The sequence below is a fragment of the Macadamia integrifolia genome, chromosome 2 (genome assembly GCF_013358625.1).
Source record: "Macadamia integrifolia cultivar HAES 741 chromosome 2, SCU_Mint_v3, whole genome shotgun sequence".
Classification (NCBI taxonomy): domain Eukaryota; kingdom Viridiplantae; phylum Streptophyta; class Magnoliopsida; order Proteales; family Proteaceae; genus Macadamia; species Macadamia integrifolia.
This window is the reverse complement of record NC_056558.1, coordinates 41,295,581-41,308,395: the sequence shown is the minus strand read 5'-3', so window position 1 is coordinate 41,308,395 and position 12,815 is coordinate 41,295,581. Positions and strand designations below refer to the sequence as shown.

The following is a 12,815-nucleotide window of genomic DNA, read 5'->3' as shown; positions in this document are numbered from 1 at the left end:
ACCCATGGATGCCCCAATAAGGAAGAGTGATCAGTTTCAATTACATGGAGCCAGAAGGAGAGGCAGACCTAAAATGACTATTGAAGAAGTGGTAAGAAAAGATATGGAGCTGGTAGGGCTCGATTCTAGTATGACCGCACATAGAGGTAAGTGGAGGACAAAAACCCATGTAGCCGACCCCATAAAGTTGGGATAAGGTTATCGTTGTTGGTTATTTAGTAAAGTTGGTCTCACTGCTTACATATCTTCATGTTTAAAGGAAGTGAGCAATTCTGATGCAATTCCGGGTTCAATAACCCTGATTATAGGTCACTATGGGCACACAAGAATGATAAATTACTCAAATCAAAGGATCAATGGCAATTTCATAAATAGCCAGAACAATTTAGGACTCCTTGGGGAGGCAATCAAAACTCAGGAAAAAATTGTAAATAAGTTTTGAAGAAAAAGATCAAACTGGTATTTAAATGGTCTTGGGATCAGATAGAAGTAAATTTAAAAGGCAAGGGGAAGTTTGGTATAACCAAAGGAAATAAACCCTTAACCATAAATAAGCAAACTTATCTTCTTCTCCATGATAAACAGACCTGGCAGTAGAGTTGATTGAATTACAATACACAACCAGACTCTGTAAGATTTTAGCAGTAGGTTGTTAACTGGCTGTACTATGAATCCCAACCAACAATCACCCAATTAAACAATCTGGAAATCACAAAAAACGCCTGAAACTTATCCTAGTGGCAAGAAGAGTTTCAGACTTGGTCTCAGGTTGGAAACTCAAAGCTGGGTGATCCGGAAGAGATGAGACTACTACTCTAGGGATAGAGTTGTCCCTAGGTGAGGAATCAACACCCAAACTTTCAGGAAGAAAAATGACAGGATGAGAGATATGGAACTCTCTCTTGCTGATTCCAATTTAACGTCAATATAGCCCACAAATCGTAGAAGGAAAATAATGGGAAGAAGTGCGAGGAACAAGAAGAAAGGAGGAAGAAGATTAAGACCAGGGAAGAAATAAACAGGGGGAAAAGAGAATATTAATCCTGATTCAAGAGAGATCAGAGGAGTTGATCACAATTAGAAGGAAAGGAAGGAGGCAAGGAACCACAGAGACAATCTCGGCTTCATAATAGCAAATCAAAATCAATTGCATTCAATCTCTCATTAATTGTTGGTTGCATCCCATATATACAATAGAGAGAGAATTCCTAAACAAACTCTTAAGACTGAATATGGAGTTCCATGCTAATTTGGACTCACTCCTAAGTAGCTAACAAAGAGATAATGTTAAAAATTGAAAATTGAAAAAAAAAATACCCGTAACAATTAAATAAAACCCCTACATGTAGCTGCATCAAATTCTTGTACACCAAACCTCCTGTTTGATGTGAAATAGAGAGATCAAATCCCAAACTAATAATATGGTGAAGAACTAACTATTCATCAATTAACCATTGTGCCAATGAAGAAAACAATTAAATGCAGCAACAATCAACATATAAAACAGGCATACAGAACACTAATATTTTGAACTACTAACACAGGGCAGTGATCATTTAAACAAACCAACCAGTCACACTCCATGCCATAGCCTTTCTTCAGTAGTACTTCTGGTGCAATATAGTCTGGTGTGCCCACTGTGGAGAATGCCTGGTAAGATAAAACAATTAGTGATTACTAAGAACAAAGTTCTGACAAAAACAGAAAACATGATCCCAACTTTGATGCCACTCTAAACAACAGTGAACCAAAACCACAACACTAAGTCAAGATGTTGACATGATGCTAATCACAAAATTTATCTACACAATATACATGGCAGGGATGCTCGTCTGAAACCATTTACGGAAATTTGGTATATTTCAGTCCTCTAAAAGATGAAAAAACAGGTGAGGGGGTTCTAAACATCACAAGTGTTTGTGAACTTTGTCTTCATGCTTCCATACCAATTTCCTCCGGTTCCTCTGCCAATGCTGAAGCTGTTCATGGGGGCTCTTCCACCTGCTTCCACCAACTGCTGCATCTGGGAAGCAACCATCAACATCCATTGATTCTCTCAAATTTTCATCAGCCATTGGTTCATTTTCATTTATAGCAGAGAGTGTACTGCAGTCGAGAGGCTTGCAAAGACCAAAGTCAGAGAGCTTCATGTGACCATTTTTGTCCAATAGAAGGTTGTCAGGTTTAATGTCTCTGTGAAACATTGTTGTCCACAAGAAATAGAATGGTCATTGCACTTATAGCAATAGACAAATCACAAATATTCAAAGCCACTTCCAAAGGTGATCCTGTCCCGGTCATATTATAAGCGAACAAGACAGAAAAACCAACCTATGGATGTAGTTATGTTTATGAATTGACTCTATGGCCAGAACACTTTGAGCAATGTAAAATCTAGCCACACTTTCAGTTAAGGTATCTTCTCTAATCAACAGTGTCATCATGTCTCCACCAGGCAGATATTCCATAATCAGATACAAGTATTCTGCATCCTGAAACGAATAGTAGAGTTTCACAATGCAGTGACTGGCAACTTCTGCAAGTAGGTTCCTTTCAGCTCTAACATGTTCAACCTACAGTCAATAAAAAGGAAAAACATAAAAATAAGCATCTTTAGTAAGTGCACAAATCAAGTTCAGGCAAAAATGAATCAAACATTTAACATGGTAAATAAGCCAAAGGAATACGATAAAGCGATAAACCAGTAAACCAAGAAAAGGATAAACCAATATAAATACATGAATAGATTTGGACTAACCACCGATATGACTTCATAGAGTTGAATGGCAAAACAGCATTTGTGTAGCCAACCCAGACTTAGTTGAGTACATAAAAATTATATATAGGATGCAAGAACAAACCCACCATACCAAGTATAATACACATTATGCAATTACAGTCAATGTTACAGCAGTACTTTATATATCCACACTCAGTTCCATGTTACAAATCAGTCCTATCCTTTCTCTTGAGATCATAAACAAATATATTTTATCTAGCTTACTCTGTTTGAAAAATTGGGATAAATGTCCTGTGGAGGTCACAAAAAACATGAGAATCTAAATCATTTTAATTTTTAACTATAAGAAAAAGGCAATTGTAAGAAGCTCTCAGCCACCAAAGCATGCTGAGAACCATGACCGCCCAAAATGATAAAAATAACATATACATGTGTGCATGTGCATGCACTTTGCCTGATTCTAAATAACATAGTTTGAAATTTCGGTCCAAGCACCAAAATTTCAATAGCACATATCGGTTTCGACCTTCGTCGAAATGAAACAATGGTCGACTCAGTAGGAATACATTGTTATGACCAAAATTCGGTCGAAATGCCAAAATGATACAAACACATGTATATAATACCAGAATTCAATCGAAATTGATGAAATTTCGACTGAGAGTGGGGTTTCAACCAAAAGCTCTAGGAACTCCTAGAATTCCGGACCTTTTTGTCAAATTGCTCCAATCTTTAGCTGTATTAGGGCATGGTGGAGTAGCACAACACATCTACATCAATCGTGTGCTGGATTTGAGTCGAGATTTGTGAAAGATTCAAATTTAAAGTTAAACCTTTTTTCTCGAAATTAATTTTTATAAAAAATAGGGTCGATACATATTGGATAGCCTTCAATTTTTTATATGTTAAACATTGTTGGCCGATCTACAACTCCATGTAGTCGGACTTTATCTTCTGTCAATAATCAATTTTAAATTTCAGATTCTAAAAAATTATTTATAAAAAAAAAAATAAAAAAATAAAAAAGGGGAAATATTCTGATTTGGTATTGAAAAATCATGAAAATTTGTGGAAATATTGTTGATGTGTTTTCAACTGATAGTGATTATTATTATGTTGTTCCTTCATCACTTTTTGTAATTTAGGTAACTATTATTTAGTTTTAATTAGGGAAAAAAAATATAAGATTTAGGGGAAACTTAAGAAATAGATTTTTTGTTGTTTTATAAGTGTTTCAATTGTCGCCAAAAAGTTCAAATTGTCCACATTCTTATTTCAACAGTGTAAGAAGGTTTCAGAATGGCTAATCAGGGCCAAGGGGAGCGGGAGACCTGATATGGAACATGGCGTAAGACGTAATAATTAGTAATGACAAATCAAAGTCACAGTGCAATTATTGTGGGAAAAGGATAATAGGTGGTAGGGCCAGCAGACAAACAACATTTGACTAGTAGGTTCAGGGATGTGACAAAATGCCATAGGGTCCCTAATGAGGTATAGAAGGCCATGGCTGCCGCCATGAAGGGTAATATTGAAGGGAGGTTGGACAAGAGGCAAGCAATAGAAGAGTTTGAACAAGTAGTGCTGAAGAAACAACCAACACCAGTGGAGGAACATAGCGGTGATAAATGATGATGATATTCTTGGCAATGTGTCAGAAGTAGAGGCAAGAAATATACACCGTAAAATGACAGCTAGCGGAGTTACACACTAGCAGGAGCAGGATAGGGCTAGAAAGTACAGGGGAGGAGCCAGTTCCTCTAATTCTTGATGTAATCCAATTGTAATTGGAAAAAGCTACTCTACCTTCACAATTTTGATACTAATCACTACAGCATTATACATATCTTCAATTATGTCCACATGTTTATTAGAAACACTTTTCTTGTTCTGATACCCCACCAAATTAACTCTACAGTTTTTTAATATTTCCACTAGTTTCATGAGGAAATAAAAAGCTTCCTCCGTAGATTTTCTCATTGTATAGTTGATGTAGATGCACATTATGGAAGAAAATATGAGAGGAAGAAGGGTCCAGCCTTAGTCTACCTGAACGGCTATGGTCCAGCCAAAAAGCCAACCGACCCCTACTTAGTCCACCTGAGTGGTTAAGTACAAATAAGGGCCAATTGGGCCCATCGGCTAGGGGAATAATTAGTAGTTGTTTTTAATTAATTAGTGGGCCATTGGGCCCATCGAGTTGAGTAAGTGGTATGTTGAGTCCAAATTGTCTTAGGATTCTATTTGTTTTCCACATAGGTTTATTATTCCTAGTTCAATTTTGAATTCCTAGTTGTAGTAGGAGTGTCTAGTCTTATTGGGAAACTAGCTCCTAGTTGAAGTAAGAGTGTCTAGTCCTATTGGGAAACTAGCTCCTAGTAATAGTTTGATTGCTATTATGCCCTTTATAAATAGAGGAGCCTATGTACTCATCATTTTAGATTTAAATAAAGAAAATTGCAGTCATTATATTTAAACAACTGAGATAGTTGTGGGTCAGAAGCCTTGGCTGAGACAACCACTCCTCCCCCACATTCTCCTACTTCTTTTCTTAATTTCTGCAATTATTTTTCTGTTACAGCAGGGATCGATTTCAGAATTCAGACCTAATCTTGGGATCCAATCGATCTCTTCTTTTGGCCAACTCTGAGGTCTGATCTGCAAGGCCTTTTAAGGACTGGTTCAACTCTTCAAGAGGGCCACTCGATCTCTATTGGGAAGCCGTCAGCAGCTGTTCACTTCTGGTTTTTCTGTAGTTCTTGATTTTCTCTTTCCTAGGTCAGAAATCAAGAATCTTCATAACTCCATAACCAGCTGTCAGAAGCTCTTCATATTTGGTGGTTTTTGTAACCTTGGTGGGCCCTACAATCGATCAAATTTGCAGCTCAATTGGAGCCCTACAGGCCTGGCCGCACCTCTCTCTCTCCATCTCTATAGCAAGTCCTTCTCTCTCCTATCGGGTTGGGTTTTGGGCTGGTTTTGCTCCTGCATTGGTATTGTATCCTTTGGGGTTTATTTGATGGTCTTATTTCTTTTTTTTCCGGTCCTATTTATATTGTTTGGGGTTATAAACTGCTGGGGTAGTTCTTGTAATCAACTCCTGCATTAAGTGGTATCAGAGCTATGGCTCAGACAGAAGAACCCCAACCCACCCTTCAAGATGTGATGAAAGCAATCCAAGCCTTGTCTACGAGGTTGGATGGACATGACCAACAGTTGGCTGACCTAAAAGAGAGTACTGCTGCCCACTCTAACACCCAACCAACTGTTGCCCAAACTAATGTTCAACCTGCTGTTAATTGCATTGGTAATGTTCCCAGAAGAGTCATTATGCAACCTAGAAGGAATGTCCCAACTCAGAATGATGAGTATGACAATCAGCTTTATCAGCCTGACGATACGTACAAGGTCAAGTTAGAATTGAAAGAGTACAATAGGAGGCATCATCCCCTCTACTACCAGGACTGGTTAACTTCCTTTGATGACTACTTTTGGTGGTAACGTATGCCTGAAGAAAGGAAAGTCCAATTAGTTGTCACTAAGTTAACTGGTGGAGCTAAGGACTGGTGGAGGAATGAAGAGAATAGGCTGATCCACAGTCGTCAGATGCCTCACAATTGGGAAGACTTGAAATTTATCCTTAACGATAGATTCTTACCACCCACCTACCGACGTCGGCTCTACGACATGCAGAATACTCTCAGGCAAGGTACCATTACTGTAGGAGATTATATTGATCGTTTTAATGAACTGCTTTCACGAACAGGTGCCCATAAAGAAGATGAAGAATTACTCATATCCCGTTTCAAACTGGGGTTAAGGTATAATATTCATGAGAAGCTTGGTGTGATCGAGATACCCTCCTTAAGTACTTGTTTTGACAAATCACTAGAAGCAGAGAATATAATCAAATCAACCTCCAGAAGGTACGTCCAGCCAACTGACAATAAAAAGCCTTATGTACCAACCAAACCCACTGGATTTCCTACCCGGAAGGGAGAGTGGATCTGTGACATGCTACAGCTGTGGAAGAACTGGACACACGGCAAAATTCTGCCCTAAGCGTGGACGATCCAACTCCGTCATCAGTGCCATCGAATCCAACCCGGATTTACAAATCCACGAACCTCAAGATGATGATTGGACTGTTAATGTTGCAGTTGAAGGTGAAGAGGATGAACTGGAAGATGAGTTGGCACCAGAGAATGATGATCCTTATGCTTAAGTCAATGTGGTTGCAAGAATCCTAGTGTCTGAAACTAAGGGTGAAGACTGGAGGAGGCACAATATCTTCTACACCTTAATGTCAAACGAACCTCACAAAGCTCAAGTGGTTGTGGACAGTGGAAGTTGTGAGAATGTGGTATCTCAGGCCTTTGTCATTGACGGAAAGCTTAAGACTGAACCCCATCCACAACCATACAAGGTATCCCTTCTAGACAACAACACCATGGCTGTAACTCAACGGTGTTCTGTCCCATTGAAGGTTTCAGATTATGAAGAAAGTGTGTGGTGTGATGTCATTCCCATGATCCTCACCGTACTACTTGGAAGGCCTTGGTTATATGACAACAATGTGCTAGTGGGAGGTACTAAGAACCAATGCATCTTCGATCACAAAGGCAAGCCCTTCATTCTAAATCCACTCAACATACCTCAAGTAAAAGACAAGTTAAGGACTACCCAATTAAGAAGACAACATATCTCAAAGAATATTACAAAGACCTCTTCCAAAACAACCACTGAGCAAAAGAAGCAACCATTCAAAGGAAAATCCAGCAAAGACAACATTTTGGACAACAAGCTATGTGTGCTGCCCCATAGAGAGTTTTTAACCACTAGTGAAGAAACCGGACTAATCCTCCCTCTTGTTACTGAGGCTGCTGAACCAGTATAAGAGGTAAAACATCCCCCACAAATCAAACAATTACTTGCTGATTTTTCAGACTTGGTACCAAAGGAATTACCTGATGAGCTACCACCTATGAGGGATATTCAACATGCCATTGACCTAGTGCCTGAATCAGTCCTCCCCAATCTGCCCACTTACAGTCTCAGTCCTACAGAGCATGCCGAGCTCAAGAGGTAAGTGGATGACTTATTAAAGAAAGGGTTCTTGGTTGAGAGCATGAGTCCATGTGCAATGCCGACCCTACTAACACCAAAGAAAGACGGATCATGGCGTATGTGCATTAACAACCGTGCCATTAACAAAATCACGATAAAGTACAGATTTCCTATTCCTCGTTTGAATGATATGCTTGACATATTGACAGGAGCCTCCATCTTCTCAAAGATTGACCTACGAAGTGGCTACCATCAAATTCGAATCCGTCCAGGGGATGAATGGAAAACAGCCTTTAAAACAAAAGAAGGCCTATATGAGTCGAAGGTTATGCCTTTTGGCCTCACCAATGCACCTAGTACTTTCATGAGAGTGATGATAGATGTACTACAACCCTTCATCGAAAAATTTCTCATAGTATACTTTGATGACATATTAATATACAGCAAAGCACAAAATGAACACTTGGAGCATTTGAGACATGTCATGAGAGTACTACGGGTAGAAAAGTTATACATCAACTTGAAGAAGTGTTCCTTTATGCTGCCCAAGGTTATCTTCCTTCGCTTTATTGTCTTCGTTAGGCATAGAAGCTGATCCAGAAAAGGTAAAAAGTGTCGTTGATTGGCTTATTCCAAAGACCTTGACCGAGGTTCATAGCTTTCATGGTCTTGCCTCATTTTACCGAAGATTCTTTCGGAATTTCAGCACTGTTGTAGCCCCAATTACAGAATACACAAAAGGGGGAAAGGTTCCATTTCAATGGACTCCAGCAGCCACTAAAGCTTTCAATTTGATCAAACAAAAGATGAAAAAAACACCCGTGCTTAGACTACCCAATTTTGATCTTATGTTTGAAGTGGCTACTGATGCATCCCATGTTGGGATAAGAGGAGTGCTTTTGCAAGAGGGCCATCCGATTGCCTTCTACAGTGAAAAGTTGAATGATGCAAAAAGAAGGTATTCTACGTATGACTTAGAACTCTATACCGTAGTTCAAATCCTCAAGCATTGAGGCATTACTTAATTGGTAAAGAGTTCGTGCTCTATTCGGATCATGAAGCACTCAAATACTTGCACTCACAAAAGACCATTAGTGATCGGCACGTTAAATTGATCTCATACTTACAAGGATATGTATTTGCTCTTAAGTACAAAGCTGGGAAAGAGAATCAAGTGGCTGATGCACTTAGTCGAAAGGTGATGATGATGAATACCTTCACAGTACAAAGTGCAGGAGTGGAACACATCAAAGAGGAATACATTAATGGTGTTGAATTTTCAGAATTATTCAACAACCTCCAAGGAGGAGGAAGGGATGACAAATTTGCTATACATAATGGGTATCTTTTCAAGGGCACTCGCCGCTGCATTCCAAACACCTCTTTGAGACATCACTTGATTCGAGAGCTACATGGAAGAAGAATGGGTGGACACTTTGGCAAGGACAAAACATACTCTATGATGAAAGACTTATACTTTTGGCCTCAACTCTTAAAGGACGTATAACATGTGATACAGAGATGCCGCACTTGTCAACTTGCTAAAGGAGAAAACAAGAATACAGGATTGTACACGCCGTTGCCCGTTCCACAAGCACCTTGGTAAGACATAAGCATGGACTTTGTCCTAGGCTTACCACTTACACGGGAAAGGCATGATTCCATATTTGTGGTAGTAGATCGTTTCTCCAAGATGGCACACTTTATCCCGTGCAAGAAGACTCTTGATGCAAGTCACTTGGCCAAACTCTTTTTCAAAGAGATAGTGCGCATACATGGTCTACCACAGACAATTGTTTCAGACAGGGATGTCAAGTTCATAAGCTACTTTTGGAAGACCCTATGGCTGAAAACAAATACTAAACTCAAGTTCTCCACTGCATTCCATCCTCAGACAGACAGACAGATCGAAGTGGTGAACAAAAGTCTTGGCAACTTACTCCCGATGTCTAGTCCGAGATTATGAAAAGACTACGCCATCTATATTGGACATTGCTGAATTCGCCTATAACAGTTCTGTCAACCGTCCCATAGGTAGTACACCATTTGAGATTGTCCTTGGACTGCAGCCTCAACGACAGGTCCTTTGCCACCTCAGGCCCGTATTAGTGTGGAAGCCAATGAGTTCCTTAGACACATCANAGCCATGGTCTGTCACTAGACTGGACCCTGAAAAAGTTCATCTGAGCCCTTAACAGGTTATGAATCATAACCAGAGTGAACCATCAAACTATAGATAAAACAAATGAGCTGGTTAACCAGGATGGTTAAAACATTGAGCCAGTCCAAAATTAAATCCATGTAATGGAGACTCAAATAGGACGCTTATTTGTTTAGGGGTTAATCTTGTAATTTTCATTATATTTTATTTTATTGGGGATTAGATTACTTAGGACATAGCAGATAGAGTTCGAATTCAAATTAGTTTCAGGTTTACAATCAGTTTAGGAGTCTTTTTTCTTTGTTCTCATTATATGTTGGGATGCACTAATCAATTACACAGATTTGAGTAGAGAAGAGTTTCGAGTTTATTTTGTTGCTGTGCTTGGAGAGGCTCAGACCTGACCGACAAGTGCTTCTCCCCCATCCCTTCTCCTCCCCTGAACACTTCCCTCTCAGGTACGATTTCCCCCTTTCATTCCTTTCTTCCTTCACCTTCTTTCTTTTCTGTTTCTCTTCTCTACTCCCTGGTTCCAGCATACCAACAGCCACCTCCATCTCTAGTCAATCTACTTCATCCTTCCTCTTTCAACCAAAGACTTCGTAAAAAAAAGGGCATACCCGGTGCACGAGGCTCCCGCATGTGCGAGGTCGGACAAGGGGTGTGAGAACTACGCAGCCTCACCCCGAGAATGTCAAGAGGTTGTTTCAACCGCTTGACCACCAGGTCACAACATTCGTACCTTACCGTTGGACCAAGCGTGCCTCTTCAACCAAAGACTTTGTAGAGAAGTCATAAACCCTAGGTTGGCCTAAGCCCTAGAGCTTGAGCCCAAACCAACAACCCTTTTAAGAGAACCAGAGTACCATCTTTGTTGATACTGATACTACTGCCCTACCTGTACGCTGCTGCTTTCCTCAACTTGTTTGTTGTTCCTGGAACCCATTTCTTGGGAGTGTTGAAAGTAAGCAAGGACCAAGGTAAGAGAGAAGAGGTAAGAGAAAGAGAGGAGATGATGAGAGGAAGGAGAGAGGAGAAGAAGAGAAAGACAAGTGCAATGTCTTGGAGAGAATAGATTTCTCTCCTCCATATCGATTCGTTAACTCGTTATACATGAGAAATTACATACTAACGCCCTATGCTAACATAACATAGCCCAGGAAGGTAAAAGAGGTAACAAAGTGAAACATAATACAAGATAGACCAATACCAAAAGTACCCTTATTACATAAACTCTACCACTTCCCCTCATGCTGGAGAATAAATGTCATACATTCTCAGCTTGCACAGAAGTATACTAAACTGGTGAGATCTGAACCCTTTGGTGAAGATGTCAGCCAACTAGTTGCCTGTCCCCACTTTAGGAGTGCAGATACAACTAGTAATGTAGAATTGAATCACAAGTGATCCAACCCAGGTAGGATCTTCAACACAACCAATAAATTTCAGAATAGAACATAACTGGAATTGATTGGAAATAAAAGAAAAAAAATGGGACATTCTCCGCTGCCTCCGCTTGGTCCTTTGTTAGATCATCTGGTTCTCTGGCGTAATCTTGTTTGGTTCAAAGGACACATCCCCCGTCATACCCTTACTCTCTGGAAATGCCTACTGTCTCCCAACCCAAGCCTTCCTCATCCATCGGCATATCCCTGTTTCTCCCTCCTATTGTTTCTGTCCCTTTGGAACGGAAGACATCAACCACCTCTTCTTCAATTGCCCATTTTCTTCCTTTGTCTAGAAATTGGTTCTTTCCAAATGTTGGCCCTTCAGTAGACCTATCATGGACTTTGACAGAGAATGGATTTGGTTGGACATGAACTTTTCAGTCCCCAACATTTGAGACACCATTGGGAAGTTAGCCTTTTCAGCCACCATTAGCCACATCTGGTTGAAACGTAACATTCGTGGATGGTCGTCCAATTCTCGCTCCTTGGACAAGATTCGGAAAGCCATCTATTTTGATGTTACCTCCAAAATCCAATCCCTTCACCCTATGCCTGTCCCCAACTCCCCTAGTAACAGACATTATCTTTGCCTCTTGGAACTTTTAGATAGACACCATGTGATGTAGATGCACATTATGGAAGGAAATATGAGAGGAAGAAGGATCCAGCCTTAGTCCACCTGAGTGGCTAGGGTCCAGCCAAGAAGCCAGCCGAACCCCTACTTAGTCCATCTAAGTGGCTGAGTACAAATAAGGGCCAATTGGGCCCATCGGCTAGGGGAATAATTAATAGTTGTTTTTAATTAATTAGTGGGCCATTGGGCCCATCGAGTTGAGTAAGTGGTATGTCGAGTCCAAATTGTCTTAGGACTCTATTTGTTTTCCACATAGGTTTATTATTCCTAGTCCAATTTTGAATTCCTAGTTGTAGTAGGAGTGTCTAGTCCTATTGGGAAACTAGCTCCTAATAATAGTTTGATTGCTATTTTGCCCTCTATAAAAAGAGGAGCCTATGTACTCATCATTTTAGATTTGAATAAAGAAAATTGCAATCATTATGTTAAAACAACTGAGATAGTTGCGGGTGAGAAGCCTTGGCTGAGACAGCCACTCCTCCCCCACATTCTCCTACTTCTTTTATTAATTTCTGCAATTATTTTTCTGTTTTCTGTTTCTGTTACAGCAGGGATCGATTTCAGAATTCAGACCTAATCTTGGGAGCCAATCGATCTCTTCTTTTGGCCAACTCTGAGGTCTGATCTGCAAGGCCTTTTAAGGACTGGTTCAACTCTTCAAGAGGGCCACTCGATCTCTGTTGGGAAGCCGTCAGTGTTCACTTCTGGTTTTTCTATAGTTCTTGATTTTCTCTCTCCTAGGTCAGAAATCAAGAACCTTCATAA

General features: G+C 40.0%; 1 protein-coding gene across 3 annotated transcripts in view; it reads right to left on the bottom strand.

Annotated features, from left to right (window-relative positions):
• The window catches only part of LOC122064853 (serine/threonine-protein kinase 38-like), a 33,102-nt gene that overhangs the window by 12,833 nt on the left and 7,454 nt on the right, over positions 1–12,815 (bottom strand). For 2 of the 3 annotated variants that reach the window (XM_042628653.1, XM_042628639.1), the window contains exons 4-6: positions 2,332–2,573; positions 1,947–2,193; positions 1,541–1,650 (exon numbers count right to left, since the gene is read on the bottom strand). In XM_042628653.1, coding sequence (XP_042484587.1) covers positions 1,541–1,650; positions 1,947–2,193; positions 2,332–2,573 — 599 coding nt within the window. The remainder of the gene's footprint in view (positions 1–1,540; positions 1,651–1,946; positions 2,194–2,331; positions 2,574–12,815) is intronic. The other variant, XM_042628645.1, reaches the window with a different exon arrangement.